Below are 26,316 nucleotides of genomic sequence, written 5' to 3' on the forward strand. Positions count from 1 at the left end.
CTAGTTTATTGATGCCGTAAAGTGGTTCATTCCGTAATGACGACACAGGAAGCCGTGTCGGGTCGTGTGTGAAAGTTACACAGTGCAGTTACAGCCGGCACAACCCCCCTCTCGCTGCCGAGGCGGCACCATTGATCCTGTTAATCGTTTATCTACCGCTTTACTGAGTTTGGAAGCATAATTTTATGGTCGAAAAGTTACCTCGAGTTGCTTTAAGACTTCTGCTTATCTCAAACAAGAAAGTTGGTTAAAAGGGATGATTTTCACAATACTTAGAATACAATACACAATACATACTAAACTAGTTAAAACTAAATAATTTACCAGGACCCCTTAAAACACCTTTAAATCACATTTTATGGCAATAAATTGATTCAAGACTACAGAGTGACAATTGGAGTAGAATTTGTCAGTATTTTCCAACAGTGAGATTCAAGGTAAAGACCTTGCTGAATTTCAAAAGTATGCATCTTCTTGGTTTGAATGAGCTCCACTGGGAAAAGAGGGATAAACACACTATTTTCTAGCTCAAGAAGTGCTCAAAACAGAAATACCATTCAGAAATGAGTGGATCGACAAAAGACACCATATTTATACAATGAAAAGAATCATGTTTAGATTAAGAAGACAATAGGGCGTTTTCAAAGACAGCTGGTCGAAATGGCTCACGTGTATATCAAACATAAGGCTTGACATTGTGTGACGGACAATTGTGTTAAGAATGTAATAGCATAACTGAGAATTCACATGTTTACTTATGTTTATGTTTCTGCCCTCGATATCGAAACTATGGCCCAAAACTGTGATTGTCCATGTGCGCTTGGATAGAATGATGCTGTAGACCCTCCCCATGCTGTTGATTTCTGTTTCACTTTGACTTGCGTTGTCCGCTTTTACGTTGTTGTGTTTGTCCACACACAACAAAAAAACGAAAGAGTAATTCAAAGAAGGGATTGGTTCTAACTAATCCTTACTTATTATAGTCTCACACAAACAGACATAGAACAATATCCCACAATGGACCCAGGACTGCAATCTTCTTACTGCGTGCTGACGGCGATAAAAGGTAGCCTCGCAGCCTCCACCGGTTAGCCTCATAGCTAACTCACATGGTCAGCAGACAGGGGGCAGGGGCAGCTGTGGCGGGGCGACCGGGGTGTGCAATGCGGCGCTGACGCGGAGCGATCCAAGAAGCCATTTCCACCACCATCTCCTTTGTGGGGGGACCACAAAGCATCCAGCCAAATAACCTCCGATGGCCTCTAATTTGCAGCGACTATCTTGTGGTGCTTCATTAAGCCTCTGTTTCTTTTCTGTTGCGAGGCGCTTTATATTTAGCAGTCTCGTGTGGCGCTGCACAGCGGTCGTTTTGAGGTGTCCGTTGCGGCACCGCTTGGTCACGCCTGTGAAAATGTTTGTGAAGTGAAAATAATAATAATGATAATAAAAATAAAAAGCTCAGAGAGTTGTGGTCTTGCGGCCAAAAGAGGGGCTCCTTTGCTGGCAGTTGGGATAATGACAGAGCAACGCACTGGCGGCACTCAGCGACAGGTCTGCGGGTGTCGGGCTACCGGGAACATCGGCGACGTTTGGACTTTTTTTTTTCACATTATCTAATCTCGTGAAGCTTTGCGTGCTGGGGCCAAACATATGTTGGGGCAGGGCTTGAATATAAATGCAATACCCATCTTCTGTCGTCTGTTGAAGTAAACCCAGACTGCAATTAGCGAGGAATCTCAACATGCCTGCCAAGTTAATGAATCCATATAACTTTTAAGGCCAGCCTTGTAAAGACCTTCCCTCTTATGGCTGTAATAGGGTCGCTGGAGACATTTGCAATGGAAAGGCTTAGTCTGTCAGCCACCCAGGAGCATTTAGGAGGCAAAACTGCCTCTTTCAACACAGCAACCCCTCCCCCGCCCCCTTCTCCACTGCTTCCACAATTCAATTTCATAGCACTCGCTCACCTCTTAATCCAAGAAGGCGGTCCAAATGAGGCACAATGGAAGTGACCCCTGTTAATTTTTACTTATTTTTTTGTCACTTCACACCCAACTTTTATAACACATCGTGGCAGGGTATTACACGATGTGGGACTAATGATATATTTTCTCAGCTGGAACGTGGAAATCGTGCGCAAGGCCCCCGAAAAACTGTGCCGAGCCTCTGTGAATTAGTGCGCGCCGTTAAGTGAGGGGCGAGCAGCTTGCCAAGGCTGCGCTGGAACCGGGACTCGCGTGGGGAAGCCGCTATACCGCACAGTTGGAAAGCCACACGGGGATACTGAACCTATGGGGAAAGGAAGCTCACTGTCAGCGAGAGTGTCTGAAAACCCAGACTTCACCCCCTGACAGCTCGGAAATATCCATTTTAATAAGGGGGAAAAGTGGATTTGGCCAGACATCTTCGTTCCTCCCATGGAAACCCATCTGTCCTGGTGTGAGGCGACACCCTCTGTGACTTTTAACTAAGGGGTGGAGCACCACAGCCTTTTTTTTTTTTTTTTAAAGCATAGATTATATGTGCACATTTAAACGCTGCATGCTGTAGTAAGTCAGTCAGCTGTTTTAATTTTAAAGGCCCCACTTTTTTTTGAAATTGGCTTCACAAGTGCCTTCTAACAATAATCTGCGTCTCGAGTCCGTCGGTGAACTCAGTGGAGCGAAGGAGGTCCACGCTTGACTGCTTTCGCTTGCTCCACATTTCAGCAAGCGTGTGATAAAATGCACGCACTTGTAGAAATGAGCCCTTTGTGAGGTCACAACGTTCACTAAAGCGTCACTGGATAAGATCCAGTGTCGGTCTCCCTCGCAGTGACTTTTTTATTTCGGTTCCCCTAACAACATGATGGACGAACAACAGAACTTCAGCAGTGTTAGCAGGATGCAAAAGTCTGGCATCTTTTGCATGGGAGCTGCTGTCATCTGGAGATTCATAGAGTTTTTGAAGTTACATTTGAAACGTCTTAAGTTTTTCCACTTTGAATCTTTAGATTATCTTGGATTTCTTCACTCTGCTCTCAACCGTGAAATACATGGTTGAAGGGTCACTTTTTTCGCTGATGTAACATCTGTCAAAGCAAAGGTTTGCTGATAAGTTGCTGTAATTGCTGCTGTTTTGCGAAACTTCCTGCCATTTTGAAGTAGGCCAGCCGGCCGGCAACGGACGTCCATTGAAGGACGCAGTTTACTTAAATACTCCGAATTTCTAGAGAATCTGACGTTGCCAGTTGTGCAGCTGCAGCGTACGTGACAGACTTGAGCTTGAAGAAATTAGGAGAAATAAGAATCATCCTTGGCACGAAATTATGTTTAGTATGGAACAGCTTATCTAAAATTTTAATGTTGTTTTCTTTTTATTCAGAGAAGGGATTCTTCTTTCGTATATCCAAATCAACAAAGTCAAAATCGGTGAAAGAGCCAATAACTGCATGCAGCATACGCATTCATGTATATGTAAATATATATACATATATATATTTAAATAGTTATAATAAATATATTAGTTGCAAATATTTGGCCTCTTTGATGGTTCGCCGGATAATTTCTTCCAAAGAGTCATTCATTAAGCAGTCCAAAAATGCTTACAAAGCATTCGACTCTCCATTGGTTTAGTTCAATTTAAACATTTAAGAGAGCCACATTACCTTTTTTTTTTTTTATGATTTTGATTATAATGGGGTCTTATTTGAAACACATGGATGGGGTAATATCCAGCAGCTGCACCGCTCTGCCTCTGGGGCATTCTTTGTTCAGCTAGGAGGAAGGGTGGAAAAGGCAAAAGGAAAAGAAAAACTTCCACATGCTAACATTTACACAGTGATTTTTTTTTTTTTCTTAATTGCTCAGTGCCTTTTTTTTTTTTTTTTTAATTCGCCCTAGACTAATGCGTTTAAAAGTTGAGCTGAAGGTATTTTATTGAAGTCATGCCTTGTGCTGGACCAAGTCCTCCTGATTACTTTGGCCTTGTGTTTTGGCTCTTTCCTACCTGACAACCTGCATTACTCCTTTCATAATCTATGTCAAACATGCCACACGGCGTTTAGATTTGGAAAGTCACGGGAACACGGCGATGGGGCGAGCTTCCTCCAGGTGCCCTCTTCAAAGGATTAGGACAAATTAAAGTCCCCAGAGTTGGGCGAGCGACAAGGTTGAAAAAGAACCGCTGTGAAAAGTCGGCTCGAGCTGGAAACGCAGCTGGCCTCGCACGTTTAAGGTCGCTGTGAGAAACAGCGAAGAACATTTAACTGATCCCTATCTAAGAAACCAGAGGGTAGGTACAGCGCTGAGGTAAACACTTCCAGCCAGAACTTAAGCTGAGCAAAATGCACCAGGAGTTGATGAGCTGCCTCTGTTCTGATTTACTCTGAGATATCTGAGCTTTAACGCGCAGAGGTTTAAAGGTCAGACAGGTGACACTTGCATCTGCCAGCCTGATGAATGGAGAATAAATGTGGGACCTGTTTCTGTTCCCTCAACAGCCACCAAGTATTGCCACCAAGAATCATTCCAGTGCTGTGTACTTTAAAGGAAATTAGATCAGTTCAAAATGTATGAAATATACTTTTTACCTTTATAAATGTGATTTCAGGACCTTTCTTCAGTATAATTCTTTTTTTGTATTGATGGTTTGTTGTCCCTTACAAACAAGGTGGTCACCATGGGTCCACCAGAGGACAGAACAAACTCTGGACTGGGGCTGACGCCACTCACCTGGGTGGTACCTCACTGGCCCTTACTGACATAATGGAGGGCATATTTCCAGAAAAAAGTGTTCTGGTGTGGATGAGAGTTCTCCTATGGCTGGCCACAGCCAATCGTGTGCCTCTGTCTGACTAGATCCTCTGCATGCTCTTCTCTGACATCAGCTAACTTCACTAAATCCATAAATCTCCTCTTTGGTCTTCCTGCCTGCCAGTCCCAACCTCAGCATCCTTCCTCTGTGAAAGGATGACGTAAACATTAGAGTACTCACATAAATCATAGACTCACCGGAGGTTTGATAGGGACTGGCCTTGCAGTGTTCCCATGTTCCTGCCTGAATCAGCAGCTCTATTGTATCTAGTATTGTTAAAATGTTCTCCTAAAAACACATATAAATAAAAAAAGAGCATTTTCCACAACCTTTAAAATGTGAAAAATAAAAAGCTCTCATTCTGCATATGACCTTCCAGGTCAACAAAGGGCGTGACTGTCGCTGCAGTTGGCTGAAAAGATCCACCTCTGAAGTGACACCTTGTCGCTGTAACACCAATATTGTTACTTTTGGAAGTTGCTCTGATTTGGGGAAGGAATGCCGATCGACTGTTGCTTCCCCGCAGCGTCGATCTCAGCAGCGTGTCAAAACCCGCTGAGGCAGTGTCGGCACTTTAAATGCTGGAAAGTGGAATATATGCTGCTGCTGGATGACACCCTCTGTCTGCGCGGCGCTGCAATATTACAAACAGATCTGACCGGGGGACTCGGCGTCAAGCTGTTCTCCTGATGAAGTGACTGCTCAGAATAAACAGGAACGCTTCGTTAAAGAGCGAGATGGAAAAGAGAGTGTTTACGATCCCAATTACCACCTTTGCCCCAGCGCTCGCTTTAATCATAGCCATATCCTTTCCTCTCGGTGCACACTACAAAGCCTTTCTCTGCAGCCCACACACGCGTCTGCGTTCGCACACAAATAAAAACCCGCGCGTGACCTAAACAGTTCATTTGTTTCCCCACTGCCAGCCAATTTGGAAAGGAAAACAACTGCCGTTAGACTTTTGCAGATGTCGCGTCTTTATGTTGCTGTCAATGTTTTTTTTTTCAGCTAATTTGTCCCTGTTTGTCAACTGTGAATCATTTATTTCCTTCAATTAGCAATTTTCTTTATTTCACAAATGGCAATGGTTGCCACCGGCTTTTCTTTATTACCTTTTTTCTCCCCTCGCAGACAAGTTCACATCGTCCAATAACCTGTGGCACGAAACCTTTTCACCGCGATGATCATCATTATAGTTAATCACCATTCATTTCCAGTTTCACGAGAGCCCACAGGATCAAACGCAGAGTATTTTTTGGGAGCATATTCCTCTGGCGGCCAGGTCTGGAGCAACGCTTTGCAGTAATTGAAACAACGTGCAGCGTATCAAAACTCACAGTTACTGAACCATCACCGCAGTTTGCAGATATCGTGATAATGAGGTGAACTTGTGTTTCTCCCTAGCAAAAAAAAAAAAAAAAAAAGGGCCACTCAGTCTTGGCTTGCTGGTGTGGGCCGCTCCCGCCATCTGGTGGCCAGAATGGAACTGACCGGGTTTAACTGAGCAGCAGCTGGACGAGAGGTCACTCCCAGTACAGTGGAACCTGCGGTAAACATCAGCGTTTTCCCCAGAAAAACCCTCGTAGATAAATCAACAAGATACGGCACTTCTGCCGGCTTGCAGTCTGACTCTGAGGTTGCGTCAAGCCCCGCATGAAGATGTTGGGAAGGGATGAAAAGCACGCCCAGCTGCAGGCGCTTGAAACCTCCACAATATGTTACCCGAAGACACTCCCTCCTCCTCGGTCAACCTCTGTTTGATTTGTGGTCTTTGTTTCAGAAAGGGGCCAAATTCCCGGAATCTATATGTATATGTGTGTGTGTATATATATATATATATATCTTTGGCCCTTAGCGTGCTTCTTTTTTCATCACCTCTTGTTTTCTATGTTACACATGCATGCTTTCGCGATGATGGCTGGACTGCGCTACGGGCAAGATGTGACAGTTGGAACACTCTGTGGTTCATTAAAGACATCCTGTTGGCTTTGAGAGGGAATAAGATCCCAAACCAGATTTGCCGTCGCTCCGGTCTGCCCTCTAAACCCACAACGGCCAGACCACATCAGCACCGAGGCTGGAAATCACAGGACGGCCGTGGTCGACCCCTGCACACAATACCATTTCCAATGGTGCGCTGCAGTATTGAGTGTTGATGCAGCGCGCAAGAGAGCAGATGGCGCCCTATGATGTTTTATGTCACGTTTGTAGTGGCAAGTTTGTCACAGTGGCCCCTCGCAGCGGAGAATCAAAGGCCGGCTTCGCTGCGAGTTACGCAAGGCAGAGTTTTTAATTTAATGAGACAGATTGTTTTCAAAGTGAACGCAACACAACGGAGCGACCGCTGGCTGTAACTAATGGCGCTCAGGCAGAGGAAACATGCATTTTCAGCCATTGGTTTGGGTTCCGGCTAAGTCCTGCCATAATGAGCCGGGCGAGCCACCACCTCAGCTGACTCACAGGAAGGGAGCCGGTCACGGAGGCTGGATCAGAGATGGTTGGGTTTCAGGGAGGAAGCCCTGAAGAAACAGGATCTGCAGGACCCACTGACCTCACTGAGGAACATTAGTTCCTTTTCAAAAACAAAAAAAGCGATGTCCCTTATTGTTACTGTTGAAAAGCCTGAAGTAGACCCATGGCCCTTACTTGTTCCTCTACTCCTGCAGCATTGTATTTTCGCCCCATTTGCCTGTTTTACAGCATCATTAATCCAAATATTAGTACTTTTTTGTAATCCAAAGTTGAGCAATGTGGTTGTGGTAATGTAAACAAATTAGATAAGATTTTCCAATGAATTCATCTTTTTGGACTAATTCATATCAAGGTCACACATTTCCCTTTTACTTTCTGGCCTAGCAATTATGTATCTTCACTATATGTAATAAAAATAACAATCATACAATATAAACAGAGAAAAAAATCGACCTCTTACAGAGATAGTACAGCTTAAAGACATTCCTTCAGAAGTCGTGCACTGTTGCACAGATCACTGACAACATTACATGTAAATGCTGCTTCAGGAGTTACCAGAATCATTAGAAGCAGTTAACAATATGAATGAGATTTTGCTCTTGTGCGCATTTATGTGTGAGTGTGCACGTGCATCAACAATACAGTAGCTGCGTACACGGGGCCCTCATCCAAACAGCTGGTACCCATCTGTTTCTTCTTCTTCTCCTGCGGCCTGCGGCTTATGGAGTGAGGTGCACTGGCATGCGGTGTCTGGGTCTGGACCAATGGTGGGGAGGTATGCACAGCAGCAGTGTGTGCGTGTGTGTATGAATGTGGTTTATGGCAACTAAGTGCTCCTGTGTGTATTTGTGGTTTTGCACTCGACTTGTGTATTTGTGTGTCTGGATTGAGGTCATTTGTGTGGATAATACATGTTTTCTGTGCGCCTGCGCGGTGCGACCATGTGTGCGCGCTGGTGTATTTTGCGGTTTTGCGATAATCACATTCTATTTCCACTTTAATAACATAGTCATAAGTTACAGCAAACACCATCTCAGAGTGCCGTGCCGCCGTCTCATTGTTTGTGCAGTCGCTCCCATGATGCACCGCGTGCTTCACAAGTGAGTCATTGCTCTCAAGCATTTATTTATTCGGAGCCTCAGCGGAGTCCTGCTCAGATCTGAGCAGGTCTTCGCAAGGCGAAGACTCGATTGTATTTGTAATGTTTATTATTATTAACAGTCCGGCTTCGAACCTCATTTTGACCCCCTTACCAGAAAAAAAAGTCAATTAAACCTGCCACATTGGTAAAAACTGGTGAAAAATTTAATAAAATGAAGAGAAAAAGGCAAAATTCAGCTCTCTAGCACCCCCTACAGGCGTAAATTAGAAATGGGCCTAGCTTCCACTAGGAAGGTCGAAAAAATATGGGGAAAAATTCCACGCGTTCGTCTCGTCAAGGCCGACATTTCGTACCCTCTAACTTATGTCGCCCGACAAACAGGAAGTGAGTTATTTACACTTTTTTTTTTTTTTTTTGATTTCACGTTAAAAACTAACTTCTTCTAGGAAGGTCGTAGAGACAAGGGACCAACACCCACGCGTGCGGTCAATCCAGACCTATTTGCTGATATGCTGACCTTTGACCCCAGACAAACCGGAAGTGAGCTATCGTCACTTGTTTGGAAAAGAGGGAAAATACAAGGCTCAGAAAGCGCAAGTCCGACTGTACCTTCATTACACGGAATCATCAAAACAAATGTGAAATCTCAAAATCCTGTCACAAAAATTAAAAAGCCTCTAGCGCCCTCTAGGAAGGTCGAAATGACATGGGGCGAAAACCCACGCGTTCGTTAGATACAGACCTGCATTCTGACACTCTGACCTTTGACCCCTGACAAACCGGAAGTTAGCTATTTTCACTTGTTTCAAAATCATCCACAGTGACAGAACTCAACAACCGTAAATGCTGCAAGTTTCAAACCTTTTGTATTACACAGACTAGACTGTCAGAAGGTCAACATAAAAAGAATGGTCCGGATGCGTTGCACCGTTTTCATTTTATAGCCCTTTAAAGTCCATGGATGTCAGAACTGACCAAAATCCAAAAAAACACCAGAAAACTAAAAATGCACCTAGCGCCCTCTAGGAACATCGAAAATTAATGCGACTAAAACCCACGCGTTCGTCTCATCAAGCTCTACGTCGTGTACCCTCTAATTTTTGGGATTCGACAAACAGGAAGTTTGAAATTCTTTGAGATCCGCCCCAGCGAAAAAAAGAAAAGTCTGTTTTTTCACTGACCACGCCTACACCGTTATTCACACCCCGGATAACTATATATATAGTTAGATTGCTGAAGCCCTTAGCTAAAAGATGATACCAATATCTTTCGTGTAGACGCCGAAATGGCTGAGTTCTAAGCTTAGATGTCCAAGGTTGTAAAAGCGGAGCTAACTCTGCTGCTGCAGGTTGGGAGCCCTAACGCCTGTGTTTCTCTCCCTCTGTTTCAACACACACACACTATACTGTAAATGGCTGCAGTTTCCTTTACAAAAGTGGTACGACGTCATTCAAACACCTACGTGTTTGTCTCATCAAGGCCTATATTTTACATTTGACAGCATCTTCCAAAAAAAAAAAAAAAATGGAGTTGAGAAATCTGCATCATTTGCATAGACTTCTTTCAGCAGATGTCGCCGGGCGTCGGCAGAGGATGGGGGTCAATTGCGGGCGTCAACAGGGGTCGGGCGTCATTGGGGGTTGCGTCGGCCACGGCGGCTCAGTCCCGCAAACGCTGCTTTATTTTATTTTCCCATTTATCGTTCATCATGTAAATCATAGGCACTTTTCCATTCGGTTCCAGGTCACAGTCATTACTCTATGGCTTTGCTGGTGCGATCACTGTCTTAAAACGTGCGTGCAACCAGATAAAAACACGAGACTGTGATGTCTTAAACAGAAGAGGACTAACAGCAGTTTTCCATTTGGGGAGGAAGTGCATTCCGGTGGAATGCTATGTGCATGAGGAATGTGATGCTCATTATTGATGAGGTAAATACTATGTCTGAAGTTTCCACTTGGGTTAATAAGGCCCAGTCTGATGAGTTCCATAAACACAAATGAGCTTTAAACTCACTCACTCACTCACTCACTCACTCCTTATTTTATTTTCACCGACTTTTTGTACACGTTTTCATCATAAGTTTGTGTTAATGCAATCATTTTGGTTGCTGCTTGTGAGCCAATAAGGCCTGTAGTGGACTTGAAACACAGTGGCGGACTGCAGTCAGTGTTTCTCAATGAGATGTGGCCCAGCGGTTTAATTTGTCCAATGGGTTTGATGCTGTGAATGGGTTGAATAACAGACACCAACAAAATAAAATTCATCCATTCTTTAAATTTTGAGTCAATTGTACAAGTTACAGGATCCTAATTTCACAAGGTAAAGGTGCACTGAGCTCAAAATGTGCCAAAGGTGTGAGTGAGTGCAAGTTTGAATGATTATGTGTTTCTCTCTGTGGCCCTGCCATGGACAGGTGCAACCCTGCCTTCACCCTAAGACTACTAAGACTACTTGCATGTGCCCTGAGATCCAGTGCACAAGAAGCTGAATGGAAAGCAGTTCAGAGTCAAACTAGGTAAGAACATTTCTGTCTTTGTTTCTCCCACCCTAAAATGTGAAAAAGCATCTACTTGTGTTTTCAGAAAATGTCATCATTGCACAAGGCTGGTTGTATGCCTCTGCAGATTAGTAAATAAATAAATAAATAGATAAATAATATTGGGAATATTTAAAATGTTGAAAGCAACAGCCTGGTTGGATGGATGCTGAAATTGAAATACTGTGTCCGTAAACCTTGCCAAAATTAACAAACTGTTATATGGACAATTTTCCACTAGGTGGCAGCAATTGTCTGCTTGAAAAGCACCATCCATGACTAAAACAAGGTCGTATACTTTTTCAAAAGCGCTTTAAAAAGACCAACTTATCAAAGAGGGCCCATCTTGAATGAACGGTGTCTGTCACCATAACACAGTTACTGTATTGGCCATGTCAAGAGGCGAACACAAGCTAACAATGAAGTAAAAACAGCATGGAAGACAAAACTGGAGAAATATTATTTCGTGCTGTAAGCCAGAGGGTAAAAGTAGAGCAAATAATTCTTTGATTCAACTCAACAGTCATTCAATGTGTTAAGCACGTTAATATGTCAGTTCCTGCACAGATAAATACATGATTGCTTGGTTTGCTTTATTACTAAAGTCAATGATGCATTTTTAGGAACAATTAAATGTAAAACAATGGAAATGGCCCTCATGCTGGGGCAATATTTCCTAATTATTCAAGAATTTTACTGGATTTCAAACCCACTTTCTGCTTGGCAGTAAATTAATTGGACAGCACGACATTAAACTGGCCTGTGCTGGTTTAAACTTTCCATGTGCAGGATGAAACATGTTGAACGTGAAAATGGGATAATTGATGAGAATCAGCACAGCCAACTCGTCATCCCCTCCCCCTCCCCCCACGCCCTCTCCTGGAACAAGCTCAGTCCGGGACGCCCAGGGAAACTAATCGAACCAAGATCCATGCGGCTTTTCACCGCAGCACCACCACCACCTTGCTGACGCCGGTAAATTTCTCCCCGTGGCTAGACAGACGTCTCCGGTCTGCCTCTCTCTCTCTGCAATGCGCACCTGAATGGCAACTTTGACTGAATCTTAGCATTCAATTTAGGAGGTGAGGCGTGCGGGAAGAAGGTGCTTGATGGGAGTCAGGGGCGGCCAGACCCAGATGGAGCGTCTCAGATGACTGCGGATTCCGCTCGGCGTCCCCCCCGCGTCCGGCCGGCCGCACGACTTTTCCTCCCACCTCCTGCTGCCGTCCATGAAGGAGTGGTTGTCTCGACACAAGCTGCCAGAAGCGCTGTCAGAAACACGCGTACACACACAGACACACACAAGCACAGTTTAGGAACGACTTGCTTGTTTTGGTCCTGCTGCGATAACCCGGAGGACACAGCGACACATGACCGCAGATTCAGCCAGTGATCCGGAGCAGCGGGAAGGTAAGACGACACGCCGAGCGACCCTGGGCGATAAAATGCGTGTTTTACCAGACAAGAGGGCATGTCACCTCCAGCGAGCGTGTTGTAATGACGCCGCGGGCGTGATCCTGATGACAGAACGTCTTGTCAAGTGTCAGTCCCAGTGCACCGAAGACACCCGCGTTGTAAACACCAGCAGCAGAATGCAGGTGTTTGGGGAGGCTGCAGGTGTCTAACACAGAGGGGCAGGGCCTCTGCTGATAGTAAAAAAAAAAAAAAAAAAAAAAGTCCAACTTTCGACATTGAATAAATAATGAATTAGCTTGCTGACTTACTTTGACTTTGATGAAGCCGCGCTGGGCTTTCCCCCCCACCGTCTTTAATGCGTTCTGTAATGCAGGAAGTGACCACAAGGGAAAGCAATTGGGACGTTGTCTCATCGAGTGGAAAGCAGATTAAATGAGTCCCAAAGCCAAATTGTGTTAAGTGAGCCTTTACACAAGTCCAGCACACAAGCACAATTTCAGTGGCATCTTTGCAAATATCTGCTTCTGACGAAGTCAAGGATTACTAATCTACAGAAGCAAATAGTGCAGCAGAGAAGAAGTAGTAGTAGTAGTAGAAGAAGAAGAAGAAGAAGAAGAAGAAGAAGAAGAAGAAGAAGAAAATATTTGTTTGTGTTATTCTTTTGTTAATAATGTTAATTAAGTGTTGCTGATGTGACGCTGCTGGACAGCCGTGGCACCTGCGCATAGCAGTGAACTCTGAGCCGAGCTGAGTGTGTTGTCACAACATAAAGGTGATTTACAGTGAGACTATCACTCACAGTGCCGGTGCAAGGTCCTTGAACGTGAGGTTGTCTCTCGTGCAGCTGGTGCTTACCTGTCATAACGGTCAAATTGTTTAATGGGACATCTATCTTCTCGGTCAGCGTTATGCAATATTTGGAACTTCTCCCCTTTGGAATGTTGGGGCACAGTTCTGCATATCTGATGCAGGGGGATGTGATACCTTTGAATCTGTGAAATCTCGCAGTGAAGATATGAATTCCTGCCCCATGACTTACGATATTGTATAATATGCAGCACATGCAGTGGATATTTGGCATTAAGGCTGAAGGTGAGCGAGTTAATGTATGCTCACAGCAAAACCAACGGTCAGCAATGTTGTAGTCCGACACAGCCATGTAAACCTGTGTTATTTTTACCCATTCATCATCATTTCCTCCTGTCATCTAACAAAAACACACGCGGTGGCATTTTTGAAAGGGGCAAGTCAAAATAACCCTCAAGGTTTTTTGGAAGACAAAAGATAGTTTTCTTGAGAAATGTTGAACATTTCCAGGGAGAAAGGCTGGTGTGAATTTTGGATGCCTGTCTTGAGATTTGTGTTGTCTCAGACCCCATGTTTTAACAGGTATCTGTTTTAATATACACAATGATGAAAACCTCTCTATAAACCTCCCAATAAGTGAGGTCTTCTATTGTGTAGATGCTGTAGGTATTTTTTTCTCCTATGAGGCTGCTTCAAATTCAATGTCTGTGTCTGACTATTGTGACGCCTTTTCTCAAAGATTTTGACACAGTTTTGTGAGGTTCATCACATACATGCAGGCCCTTGTTCGTTAACTCATTGGTTGGTCTTTTTTGTCTGCAAAGGGACTGAAACAATGACGCCGTGTTCTTCAAAATGTCCATCTGCCTTTATGTCTTCGGACCCGCAAATCTCAGAAGCCATCAGGATGTTACAATCTTTGGTCCCAGGAGGTTTCCTCTCTGTCTGTACCAAAGGTCAGAACTTAGCTGGAAAAAAGGAAAATAAAAGCACGACAAAAAAACAAGCATTTTACAAACCTTGCTCCTTTTACCTGGGTTATGTTACAAAATTAGAGCTAAAACAATTAAACAGCTAAAATTAAAGGAATGGGTTTTGTGAACACGGACATCTGACTGCAGTTGCTCTGGATGATATTTTTCGTAAACCATTATTATGACAATCAGTTTGAATAAATATTTGCTGTGTTATGATTAGTGATGCTCTTAATTTATTATGACCTTGCAAAGTATTGAATTTCCTTTTCTGGATTCTGATTGTGCGTCTGCTCTAATTGATTTATTTTTTCGAGGTTTCTTTTATCTTAATTAGGGTTTAGTTCAAATAAAGGTCAAACAATGCTTAAGTAAAATAACAGCCTCTACTACTATTAATGGTTTACTTGGCTCCCCTACCTCTGAGCAAAGTCCATAAGAGAAAGAAATGAGCCGTGCAGGTCCAGTGTGAGGTTGTGGAACTCCCAATAACTTTAAATACTCTAATAATTTATGCCATTAAAAAAGGCATGGCATGTCAGCATCAGCAGCAGCAACAACAAAGCTCTGTGATTCCTTCTGCCAAGTATTTCAGTTTCAGTTAAATATTCACAGTCCCAGCATACAAAACCCAGACACAGCAACCCGTGCTTTCAATAAGCCTGGATGACTCCCTGTCAACATTCAACTCTTGAACAAATAAACAACAGATGGCTGTTGAATGATTAGCCCCAGTCTTGGCAAGACTTTTTGGCTGGCTGAGTGTTTATTATTTATCGCTTTGAACTCAGGTTTCAGGTGTTTTGTCCAGTCAAGTCAGCATGATGGACTTTATTTAATGGTCCGGGATGCCTTCTTAATCTTTTCACCACAACTTTGTGCCAGGATTGCAGATAGTTACTGTTCTCCATGCTCCTCTTATTCTTCTCCTGTAGGCTATTCCCTTCAGACGGTGGCCAAAGCCAATCGTATGCCTCCATCTAAGCCTTTTCTCTGGAACGTCTTCTCTCACATCATCCGTCTTCATGTTCTCTTTCACCGCATCTCTATATATCCTCTGGTCTTCCTCGAGGTCTCCTGCCTGCCAAGTCCAACCTCACTTCCAACCTAAACATCTAACATTCTAAGTCTTTCAGTTGTACTCATTCCTGATCCTGTCCAACCTGGTCACTAAAGAGAAGCTCAAAGATTTAATCTGTACTACCTCCAGCTTTGCTTCCTGTCTTTTCATTAGTGCCACTGTCTCTGAACCAGACAGCATCGCTGGTCTCACCAATGTTTTCTTTTCTTTCATTCGTGCTGATACTCTTCCATCACACACCGCATCTGATATTTCACCCCACCCATCCCAACCCGCTTCAACACTTTTCTTTCCCTCTTTTTCACACTTGTGGTTGTTCTGTCTGGTGCTTAAAATCTCTCACCTTCCTTTTCACTGCTCCATGTCACCTCACCCGTCCACTTGTTCCTCTCTTAAACTAACCATCGCACTTGGATGTTAAATTGTTCTAACAGACCACTGCTAGCAAACCAACTCTGAGAGATTGTTTGCGTGGACCAGCAATCACTAACGATAACATGAACCCAAATAGTTATTTTTCCTCTTTTGTGTTGACAAAAAGGAACATATAAACAATTTTATATCACTAAAGAGGTGAACAAGTACTAGTTTACGACATTCAAGAACCTCATTTGCTAGTTTTGTGGGTTGTGTTTTATTTTTCTCTTCATCATGTTGATTCGCTCCAAGTCAGTCTTTTCAATCTCTCTGGTAGGAGGGTGATGGCGACATGGAAAGATAGACTCAAGGAGCACAACCTGCCCGAGGAGAGCTATGGAGACACAGCTAGAGCCCCCTGTCCTGGAGACACCTTGCCCTGGAACCTGGCCAAGCACCAGAGAATCAAACGCTCCAAGTCGGCATCGGGGGACGTCCTGGACCCAGCAGAGAGGGCTGTGATTCGCATTGCAGGTAGGAAATGCTCGCCTTTCATTGAGATGCTGACCGTTTTTTTTTGTAACCAGACATAATTATTGAATTCAGTTGGATTGTTCAGCACCTTGCTGCAGAAGGCTAGGTCGATCCAGAGTGTGAGAATTAATTTGTGTGTCTGTGTGACTTGGCTTGCAGAGGCTTTTGACGCAGGGACTATTTGCAGATCTGGTTGATGAAACAAGTGAAATAGAGCGCTTGTTAATCACACATTTCAGGTATCGTTTTTCTCAACGATGATGCACCTTCATAATCTTCTCTGAATGCTGGAAAAATACTACGTGTAAGCAGATGCTTGACACAACACAACAAAGCACGATTACTTTATATTCGTATGTGAATTTGGTTCCAGTGTTCGAGTCTATTGTGACAAGGTTTCTCATTGTTGTGTTTAATGATGATGTACTTAAAAAAAAAAAAATGTTTTTTGTCCTCCATTACAGAAGTCGGGAAGACTAACTTACACATGTGCAATGAATTGACTTTTGTCTAAGCAAAACATTTCATCAGTCTGAAGGGCTTGCAGATTTATTCAGATCCACTTAAAAGAGCAAATTGCACTGTCGGTTTTTTTTTTGTGCCATTGTCTTCCATGCGATTGTCTCATTTGGTGGAATACATCGTAAGACAGGATGGCGTCCTCTTGTCCATTAGCAGTTATTGATCTTAGATCCTCATGATTTTGCTCAATCTGAGAGGAATGTTCTTTCCATGCAGACTGATAAAGATCTACCAGGTTATTATGAAGTGCATTATGCTGATACCCCGGCAGTTTGTCGAGGCAAGGAAGTTGTCGAGAAATGCAGAGAACAGAAGTGCGAGGTGTGGTTCTTTCTACTCACACAATGGGCTGAGATCCTGTTCGCTTTTAGCTGTTAGGAAGCAGGAAGCCCATTATTTATTTACAGTACTACTGGTACGCAGTGTTGCTGTTGTGTTGTACTGGTCTCAAGCAAGTCTTGGATATATTCACGCACCTTGTTAGTGATGACCTCTGCCAAAATGGATCCACGCCATAGGTTTTAATCAGTCACAAGGAGAAGAAGGACAAGATTAAATCTGTCAGAAAATGATTTGTCTTCAGATAGAGATTTTTTTCATTTAACCTTTATTTATACAGATAAATCTCATTGAGACTCGGGATCTCCAAATAGAATTGTCCTCATACAACATATAGTTCTATAACTTAGAGAGAAAAACCAACCAATGATCTCATATTCTCTGTTTCATTTTTTTCCTTTTGGTTATGTGATCAGTAGATACTTGACACTGCATACAACAATCAGCTATTGTCGTATGTTTGCATCGGAGTCGACAATCCCACTATGACGTGCTCTAAATGCATGGTCTGGAGCTGGAGGAAGGATGTGCACCACAATCTCTCCCTGGACTCCAACAAAAAAAAAGACAAAAGCAGACAGAGGATATCTTGCTTTAACATGAAAACCATTTTGTATTGGCTCCATTATGTTTTTCCTTTCCTTTTCAGTTCTGCGTTTCCATAATTGCAGTTCTTTATCTTGACTAATCGCCATTAGGACCTTTATGGCACAGCATTAATAGTCTTTTTTATCAGCCACATGTCACTTCAGATCTGGTTTGACTGGTAAGTGGCGAAACTGTCGTGCGGCAGTAAATTGAAAACTTGTAATTACTTATTTCTATACAATTAAGACTGTTTCTAAATAAGCAAAGCCAACACAGCAACTGTATTATGAATTTCCCCCTCTTTTAGTTATTAAGCAAGCATTATCTTTATAGATTATTTATATCGCCCCAATTATATGGTTACACTATTTACAACATAGTTCATTCATTCATCTTCTATACCCGCTTATTCCTATTCAGGGTCACGGGGGTCTGCTGGAGCCTATCCCTGCTGTGTTAGGGCGAAGGCAGGGTGACAGGCAGGGTTCATCGCAGATTTACAACATAGTAAAGGAGAAAATTTCCACATCATGCTGAACACTTCAAAATGTTCCTCATTGTGCTGTCAAAAACAATGACATGTTCAGCAGCCTGGCCGCTCTTCACCTGCATACGTGCTGCTTCTCAGCAGTCTACCAGTTTTAGCACAATGAGTCTTTGATCAGTTTTGCTTTGGAATGCTTCGCTCCTGTTGAGGGGAAGTTTGGATAAGTTTAGGCCCTCATTCACTTCCTGTGCTGCTCTTCCTCTGTGCGGCAGGCGGCCGGGCCAGGTAGTGTCAGCGCACTCTGGCGGTGCTGAACGCTCAGCGTTGTGTTGCTGACTGACTTGAGTGGCTGCTGCTGAAGGATTAGATGGGATGAGCTTGCACCAGAGGGGGTATCAGTGAGGAAGCGGACAGCCTGCTACTTGGCCGTCAGGCCCCTGCTTGAAACCGCTTCATATCTAACAGTGTGTAACTTTAAAGACAGAGATAAGAAGCTTATAATTGTGTTTGGACTGTAGCCATGAGCTGTTAACTACATCTTTATTTCTTGATGAGTGATTTTATGTTAACGTATGCAAAAGCTCCTGCAGAGCTGCTGTAAATCATCAGCGTTTAGTATCAACAAAATGTGCTTCTCGGGTCTCAATAGTTGTGTTTTGTGTGTATGTTACGTAGAGTTACGTTTATAAAATAAGGCCTCTTACAGCAGCCACTCGTAGTGACTCTATTAAGTAATATTTCCCCCAGTTTTTCTCTCAGGAGTAGCTTGACATTTATTTTAATTGAGATTTAACTTTAATAACACATCATCCGGAGGAAGACTTCCAGTCAGAAGTGGGCCAGGTCTCTGTACAGTCATTTATTCTGAAATTGACTTTTTATGCTTTAACAGTACACATCCATTGCCTCTTGGGTGGAAGTGGTAATACTTCATATCAACAATGGTGGGAGAGCTGTTGCCAAGTGAAAACCTATTATTGTATTGTTTATTAGTTGTTTCCTCCTATTAAGTGCATTTTTCATCATTTTTTTTACTAAAAAGAGAGAAGCTCACGACACAGGCCAGTGGCTGAAAAAGTGTTTGATGTTTTAATGTTAACTACACATATTTTCAGATTTCTACTTGCAGTTCTTCACTGCGCACATGCACTGTGTGCGGGCGTGAGTACGCTTTTGGAGTCAGCAAACATCCCAACAGAGATCTCCTTAATTATTAATGTTGTGCTGGCTGCGATCTGCTACTGAGATGATGTAACACAGACAAACTCTTCTCCCTTCAAGCGTGCATCTGTTGCTCGTGGTTCCGGTGTAGTGACTTTCTTCACTGATGTAACCCACTAAATGCACTGACAGTGCCACTGATCATCATCATTAGAGTGCAATAATCCATCTGCCCAGTAGGTGGCACTCTCTCTCAGAGCTGTTCACCATTGGAAAGTCATGACGGATGTGGAAACTGTGCCTCATTCCCACACTCCTCCCGGATGGCGATGGCTGCACTGTGTGTGTCTTGTGTCTCTGGTGCAACAGAGCGCTGTCTCATTTCTACAGACAGTGGCTTTTATGCTCAGTGGAGGAGTTTTATGGCACACGTAGGATTTGACCTTTATGCATGTCCCATTACGTGCCTCATCACGGAAGGAATGCTGGATCCCAGCATTATTTTTTTTTTTGCAGTTGCATAAATGAGCTGTGACAAATTGGGCAAACAAAAGCGAGACGGGGGACACAAATCATCAACTTCCTGTTACTACTGTTTGTTGGCGCTCGTTTAAAAAAAAGAGAGAAGAATCACACATCCACAAGAGGGAGCCAGACATGTATCTATGTGCTCTGCTCTTGTTGTCCCTGTTGTCAAAGCAACTCTGCTGTATTATTTTACAAGTATCCAGTCAGTCCCCCAGCTCCGGCTAATGATGTAAATGACGTGTCAAGCCCCAAGACTGCTGATGATCATGTGAGACAGTGACAGAGCTAATCAGAGTTGAGGAGAATCATTACCGAGACGACAGCACATTTTATGATATTACTGACTTGAAAGACTGGTCTGTGATGGCAGAAATATAGATTAAAACACATTATCATCGTCGTCATCATCATCATCATCATCATCATTATAATTATTACTGCCAAAATCTCTACAGTCATATGAGTAGATACAGTCCTTTTATCAGTACCTGTTGTTTTGAGAGCCGGGGCAGAGACCTAAACCGACTCATACTCGTACAGGTCTTCCTCCCTTTAAATTCATCAAATACACAATCCAACGACTCCAAAACACTCTCATGGACAAGCTGTGACCTGCACATTCCCCACGCTCTGGAATAGTAATGTACAATTATCTCACATTACGATAGATGATAAAGCAAATGTGTCAAACCACTTTCTGGAGTAAACCACTGGGCTGGTAGTGCCATAGTCACATACTTGGTTTTTAGTTCAACTAAATAAAGGTTGAGATCTTGGTTAGTCATAATCAGATGACAGTTGCTTATCAAAGTATGGTTTTGAAAGTGGCAGTAGCTGCACTATGCACATTTGAAGTCACTCCACCCAACATCTGTGTCTAGAATATATTTCCAGCTATGCATTTGACTTGAAAACAATTCTATTGACCGTTACATCTTAAATTTCATAGTGTGGTGAGTGCGTAGGTCCCAAAAGTGTTGGATTTTGATGAGACTTGACCGGCTGAAGGAGCCCTTCTGCAGAGAGTGACTGAGTTCAGTGTCATTTTGCAAGCAGCGATCAGCAGATTCCCTCTGAGAGAGTTCACATCAAAGTTAATCCCTACTTTCTCACGTCCCACTTGAGGTCACACCAGTGGTGGTGTCAGGGTGAAATGATAAAACTCTGAGTAGATCCACGTTCTGTAATAATTGCATTGCAATTTAGAAATGCGATATGGCCAACTTGTTAATATTAATGAATGAAGCCATGGCTCTTAACTATCTTTGTTACTTTGCTTCATTACATACATGCAGATATATGTCCGACTCCATGTCTTGCCACTTTATCAGAAACTGACCTAAGCAACTTCTTAAGCTACAGTTATGTGTTAACACTATTTTTTTTTTTCACCCCCCAGGGACAATGCAGCCAAAGTGTCAAATGAAGTGTAAATGCGCACACACACATACCAGGAAATGTGAGTGAACATACACACTTGTTAAAGGGATCATATACAGGAAGAGCCAGTCACACATTTAGTCCTCCAAATGGGGAAAGTGTGTGAGTCTGTGTCTGAGATCATTCTGCGCATGATGAGGACATGATGTGGGAAATTAAAAAAAAGAAAAAACACACACACACACACACCCACTGAGAAACACCCACATGACAACATGAGATTATCTCTCCAATTTAACAACCTGAGTCAGATCACAGGATCACGAGCTGTGTAAAGTGTGAAGGGCTGACTTGGCCGCTCGGCTGTCGTTCCCTTTAAATCAGTCAGCAATTTAACACTGCGGTGGCACAATCATAACTGCAGCTCGCTGTGAAGGCTATGGGTGTGCGCTCACCCATGGGTCCACCTCACAGCTACTGCTCCTGCACTGGTGCTGCCGCACACCACCGGGGACATTACACTCCATCATGTGACTGACAGTCACTGCCTTCCCTTTATCGCGCGTTGCAGTTGCGTCTGACAGAAGCCAGAAGCACTTTACTGATGTCATTATTCCTCTCTGCCTCTCCCTGTTTCTGGTAATATGTAAGCATTTAACTATTTATTTATTTTTTTGAAGCAGCAGAGACGCTGGGTTAGACACTGTAGTAACTACATATGGACTGTGGGCCTTAATGCAAGCTCAGATGTGTGTTTTATTCTGAAATGGCATAAGATTGGAACAAAACAATGGGGCACCATTTAAAACCCTAAAATCCAGGTTGTTTCTCCTGACTGTGTAATCCATTGGGTACCGGCTTTAGAATCGCTAAATCGGAATTGTCCAAAAATATAAAAGTAAACTATAAAAAGGGGAAACGACTAATTTCTCCTCAGGAAACCTGATTCAGTGTGTGTGGCCAGTAAAACTTCCTGTTGTAGTGAGTGAAGCGATAAAGACAGTCCCATCAAGCAATAAGACCGGCAGGGAGTTTGGATTGGCCTTATCGGGTTTCCTCTCAGGAAAACGCTCCCGCTGATGTTTCTGTCTGAGCCAAAGCAACTTTTTCCGTCATCAGATTGCCGCTGTTGTACTGCAACAGAACCCTACGCCAAGCAGCCTTGGTCTGCGCCTCTCTTCTACAAATTAAAACATCTGAAGCATCACAGACTGTTTACAATTCCTCACTCATTTTGTTGGGTTTTATCCAATATCAATGTCCAGTTGAGTATTTGGCCCTTTTTTCAGTTTTCTTTGATGATCATCATAGGGTGATGCATCTTACAACATTAACAAGGTCAACAATTTCCAACAACAACATTTCAAAAAGCAAGATAACAAGGTGTTGGGGTATTGACATATTGCTTATGTACTCAGTTTGGGCTCTTATCAGCTTGGCCTGTCGGGTAATCAGTTGTATATTCAGTTGCTAGCCCCCAACAGTTGAAGTCTCTCGATGGTTGTCAAGGGCAAACAGTGTGTTTTCTGGCCGAGAATTTATTCATGGCGCTCTAGGCGTCAGCTTTCTCTTAAGAGCCGAACTGCGTTCAGGTCTCAGCGTGGACGTGTCTGATATAAGACACAACTCTGCAGTGAGTGGCGTCTAAAGGGGCCTCTAGCTGTCTCTTTTATTTATTGGTGCAAACTAAATTCAGTACCATCGCGGTTAATGTGGAGCAACAGACATCATTAGAACATTCAAAAAGTGTTTTATATTTTTCTTCATGCAAACATAATGCTTCTGGGGACGATTACTAAACTGTTAAAAAAAGAAAATGGAAAAAAAATGGATGTTTGGATGAGTGTGTGTTCCGCAGGCAGCCATCTAACCGAAAGCAAAGACCAAAGTTAACCACAGGAAGTCTGTGATTGGCAGTGACTCTAATTGGCCACAAGCCAAAGAGACCCCAGAGGACCTCAAGTGACGTCACCATGACACAAAGTAAAATTAGCTGAGATGAAATATTTTCAGTTTCCCCTCACATGTATATAAATAAATACTCACAAAAAAGGAGCTACAACATTCTAAATACAGATTTATTATTGGACACACAAAACAGGCCTATATTTTTTTTATACTTTACAACTTTCATGCCAAAAAAAGGCGAATAAGCTAAAATCTAAAAATAGACTTAATGTGTTCTATAGGATCACTGATTAATGGACTTCTTGCTATATCATTGTGAGTGTGACTCATCAAGATTGGAGACTTTTTTTTAAACAACAAAAAAATCAATTTCCTTTGCCGTTCAGCTCTGTGCAAAACTATTATCTGAACAATTGTAACTTCCAGCGACTGCTTCAAGCGAAGCAGCTGCTGTCATTGTAAACTGATCCCTGCATTAGCGCTCTGCTGCTTTAAATCTGCGCTCACTTCATCGCAGTCTTTCTTCCCTTCTTCCTTCCCAGAGCGCTGCTGCGGCACTTCTGAGTTTGTGCCTGGTGAGCAGCGGACTGCGAAAGTCTGAGCGCGAGTGTGTGTGTTTGTGTGTGTGTGTGTGTATGTGCACGCCTGCCGGTCTGGCTGTGTGTCTTTAAAAGGAGGGGTCTGACATTTATATTAGTGCTTCATTGCCGGGCTGTGGGAGGGGATGGAAGAGGTGAGGAGGAGGAGGAGGAGGAGGTGGTGCTGGGAAGGCGGGGGAGGAGGAGGAGGAGGGGGGGGGTTGTGCCGGGCTGTGGAATGAAGTTGGGAGCTGTGGAGGGGTTCACACACAGCTGAGAGAGAGCAGACAGAGGACATCACAGGCGGCCCTGGCAAACACACGCACGCACGCTCATCCAGCAGAGACAGAGAAGGGGGGAGGACGCGGCTCTCTCCGGCAGGAAGACAGGGCAAACTGATAAGAGCTGCAGGAGAAGCAAAAGAAGAAGAAGAAGAAGAAGGAGAAGGAGGAGGAGGAGGAGGAGGAGGAGAGGGGCCAGAGCGTCGGCATGGCCATGTACGAGCCCGCCTACCTGCCCCCCAACGCCGAGGAGCAGGACTTCATCCAGGCGTACGAGAACGTCAGGGAGAAGTACAAAGGTGGGAGTGATGACAGCCACACGCAGTGACGGATGAGGCGCCTTGTGCCTGCATGTTTGTCTGTGGTCCGTCTGTCAGTCTGTCAGTCTGTCCGTCTGTCTGTCTGTCTGTCTGTCTGCCTGCCTGCCGCCGGTGTTATTGACTCTGCACAGGTGCAAACATGTGACCGCACCTTGCCGTTGCCTTTGATTCTCCTCAGCTGCCGTGTGTGTGTGTGTGTGAGTGTGTGAGTGTGTGTGCGTGTGTGTGTGTGTGTGCGCGGCAGGGATTGTGCCGCTCGACCGCTGAGCTTCTTTTATTGATCGCCGCACAACGCTCGCTGTCACTCCTCGGCGGCGAGAGCGCCGGGCTCGGCGGGATTTGCCGGCGCTGACCCGCTTTGATATGCGAGCGCGGCGGTGATCCAGGTCCGCTGACCTCTGCCCCCCCCCCCCCCCCCAACCACCACAGGGGGCTTTAGGCAACGCCGCTGATTGTTATCCCGTGTCCAGTCACAACAGAGGGGACGTGAACAGGTGCCGCCGACTGAGCACCACCACCACTAAACTCATTAATGGACAGCGGGAGTTAATACTTCTTCTCCTCAAATCTTCCTCAAATTTGCTCTCCCGCTCGACCCTTTTACGGCACACACACACACACACACACACACACACGCACACACCATCCCTCTCTGCGGCCATGGCGTGCCATGCATGCGCAGGTTTGGAAGTGCGTGATGATGAAGATGTTGACGATAGCGTTAGCGATGGATCTCGCGTTGACATCCGGAAGCCACTCTACCCAATCTGTCAGCGACACCCGCCTGTCACCTGCACTTCAGGATTCAGTTTAGCCCCCCCAGCCCTGCCTCAATCTCCTACGTTGATACTCTTTCATGTCTCCTCCCGCCGGATGCCTCCTCCGCCGCCGTGTTTCATCTCTTCCAGCGCAGCATCAGTAAGCGGGACAGCTCCTCTATAAATATTGCCCCACTTTTACTCTTTTTTTTCCCCCCAATCCTCTGCTGGAATCTGGTTAGTCTGCCGGTTCTGAGTCGGAACCGTCCGTGTAAGACATTTAAAAAGAAATAAACCCCGCCTGACAAATGCTGCCCCCCTTTTTTTTTCCCCGCACGTGCACCGTTCAAGACGTTTTCGTAAAAAACTATCAGCCAGCGCTCGTCTCTGCATTTACGCACGGGGCTTGTGTCTGTCAGGCAACGCACGGGACAAAGGGTAGCTTGCTCTGTGACACAAAGGGTGAGTGTTATCAAGTGCAAATAGAGTGCGAGCTCTCCGCTTTTTTTATGTGGCGATGTTGTGAAAGAGTGGAGGCCGCCCCTGGTATGTCTAAAGGTTCCGGAAAACACGGTGGGGCCGATGTGACAACTCGCCCAGTTGTGAATTCTCGCAGCACGTTGATTCAGTTCAACGCCCAACGCCGTGATTCCGGTTGCCGTCGTGTGTGTTTGCGCCACTGCTCCGACACCGGGAGCTAATGGGAAACAGGGGCTCGGTGGCAGGTGTTTATGTTCAAGGCTCCTCTGTTTTCCTTCCTCTCGCTCCTCCAAGGGCCTGTTCTCCTTATTAAGGCACAGTGATGACACAGCCAATCAGAGGGTTTCCTGCTTTGTATCTCTCATGAAAAGAACACAAAAAATATCTCTTCCTCAACGTGTGTTGCGTAATCCTTCTAAATCAGGCTATGAGGCAGTCACATTCATTTGGATTATTAAAAAACTGTTGGGTGTGAGTGGAGCTGGATGTTCCAGGGTTTGGTTTCCGCACTTGTAGGTGTGATGCTCAGTGACTGTATTATTGCCAACATCTGCATCTTGCTGGAGAAGCTGCCAAAAATGTTTGCAAAAAGACTTTTTTCTGTTGTTGGCTCAATACGGAGCGGAGCACAAAATTTATGCCTTTACCAAGAAGTTTAGTTTTATCAACAGATTAAAAGCCAAGGGTAGTTGCTTACCAGCAGGTGGACACTCGTGCGCCAATCACTGGCCACTTCCGGTACCAGTTTGTTAGAACTAAAAGCTAACAACAGTGGTGGGCCTACCTCAACAAATAATGTGAATGTCTGAACAGACCTTTTTTTTTTTTTTTTAACAAAACAATGTTTTTATGAATATTTTTTTGAGTGTAAAGATCCTGGTTGAAATGAAAAATGAAGGACTTGCAAAAA

The 26,316-nt window shown here is 44.1% G+C and overlaps 1 protein-coding gene across 5 annotated transcripts in view; it reads left to right on the top strand.

Annotated features, from left to right (window-relative positions):
- The first annotated feature begins 12,011 nt into the window (after positions 1-12,011).
- LOC142879409 (plectin-like) overlaps positions 12,012-26,316 on the top strand; it is a 108,521-nt gene continuing 94,216 nt past the window's right edge. For 3 of the 5 annotated variants that reach the window (XM_076012696.1, XM_076012697.1, XM_076012698.1), the window contains exons 1-2: positions 12,012-12,317; positions 15,880-16,076. In XM_076012696.1, the coding sequence (XP_075868811.1) occupies positions 15,887-16,076 (190 nt within the window). In that variant the 5' untranslated portion in view covers positions 12,012-12,317; positions 15,880-15,886. Of the gene's footprint in view, positions 12,318-15,879; positions 16,077-23,847; positions 24,148-26,316 lie in introns of those variants that run through there. The other 2 variants (XM_076012704.1, XM_076012709.1) reach the window with 1 other exon arrangement.

The sequence above is a fragment of the Nelusetta ayraudi genome, unplaced genomic scaffold (genome assembly GCF_046127955.1).
Source record: "Nelusetta ayraudi isolate G7.1 ecotype Tasmania unplaced genomic scaffold, CSIRO-AGI_Nayr_v1 ptg000136l, whole genome shotgun sequence".
NCBI classification, from domain to species: domain Eukaryota; kingdom Metazoa; phylum Chordata; class Actinopteri; order Tetraodontiformes; family Monacanthidae; genus Nelusetta; species Nelusetta ayraudi.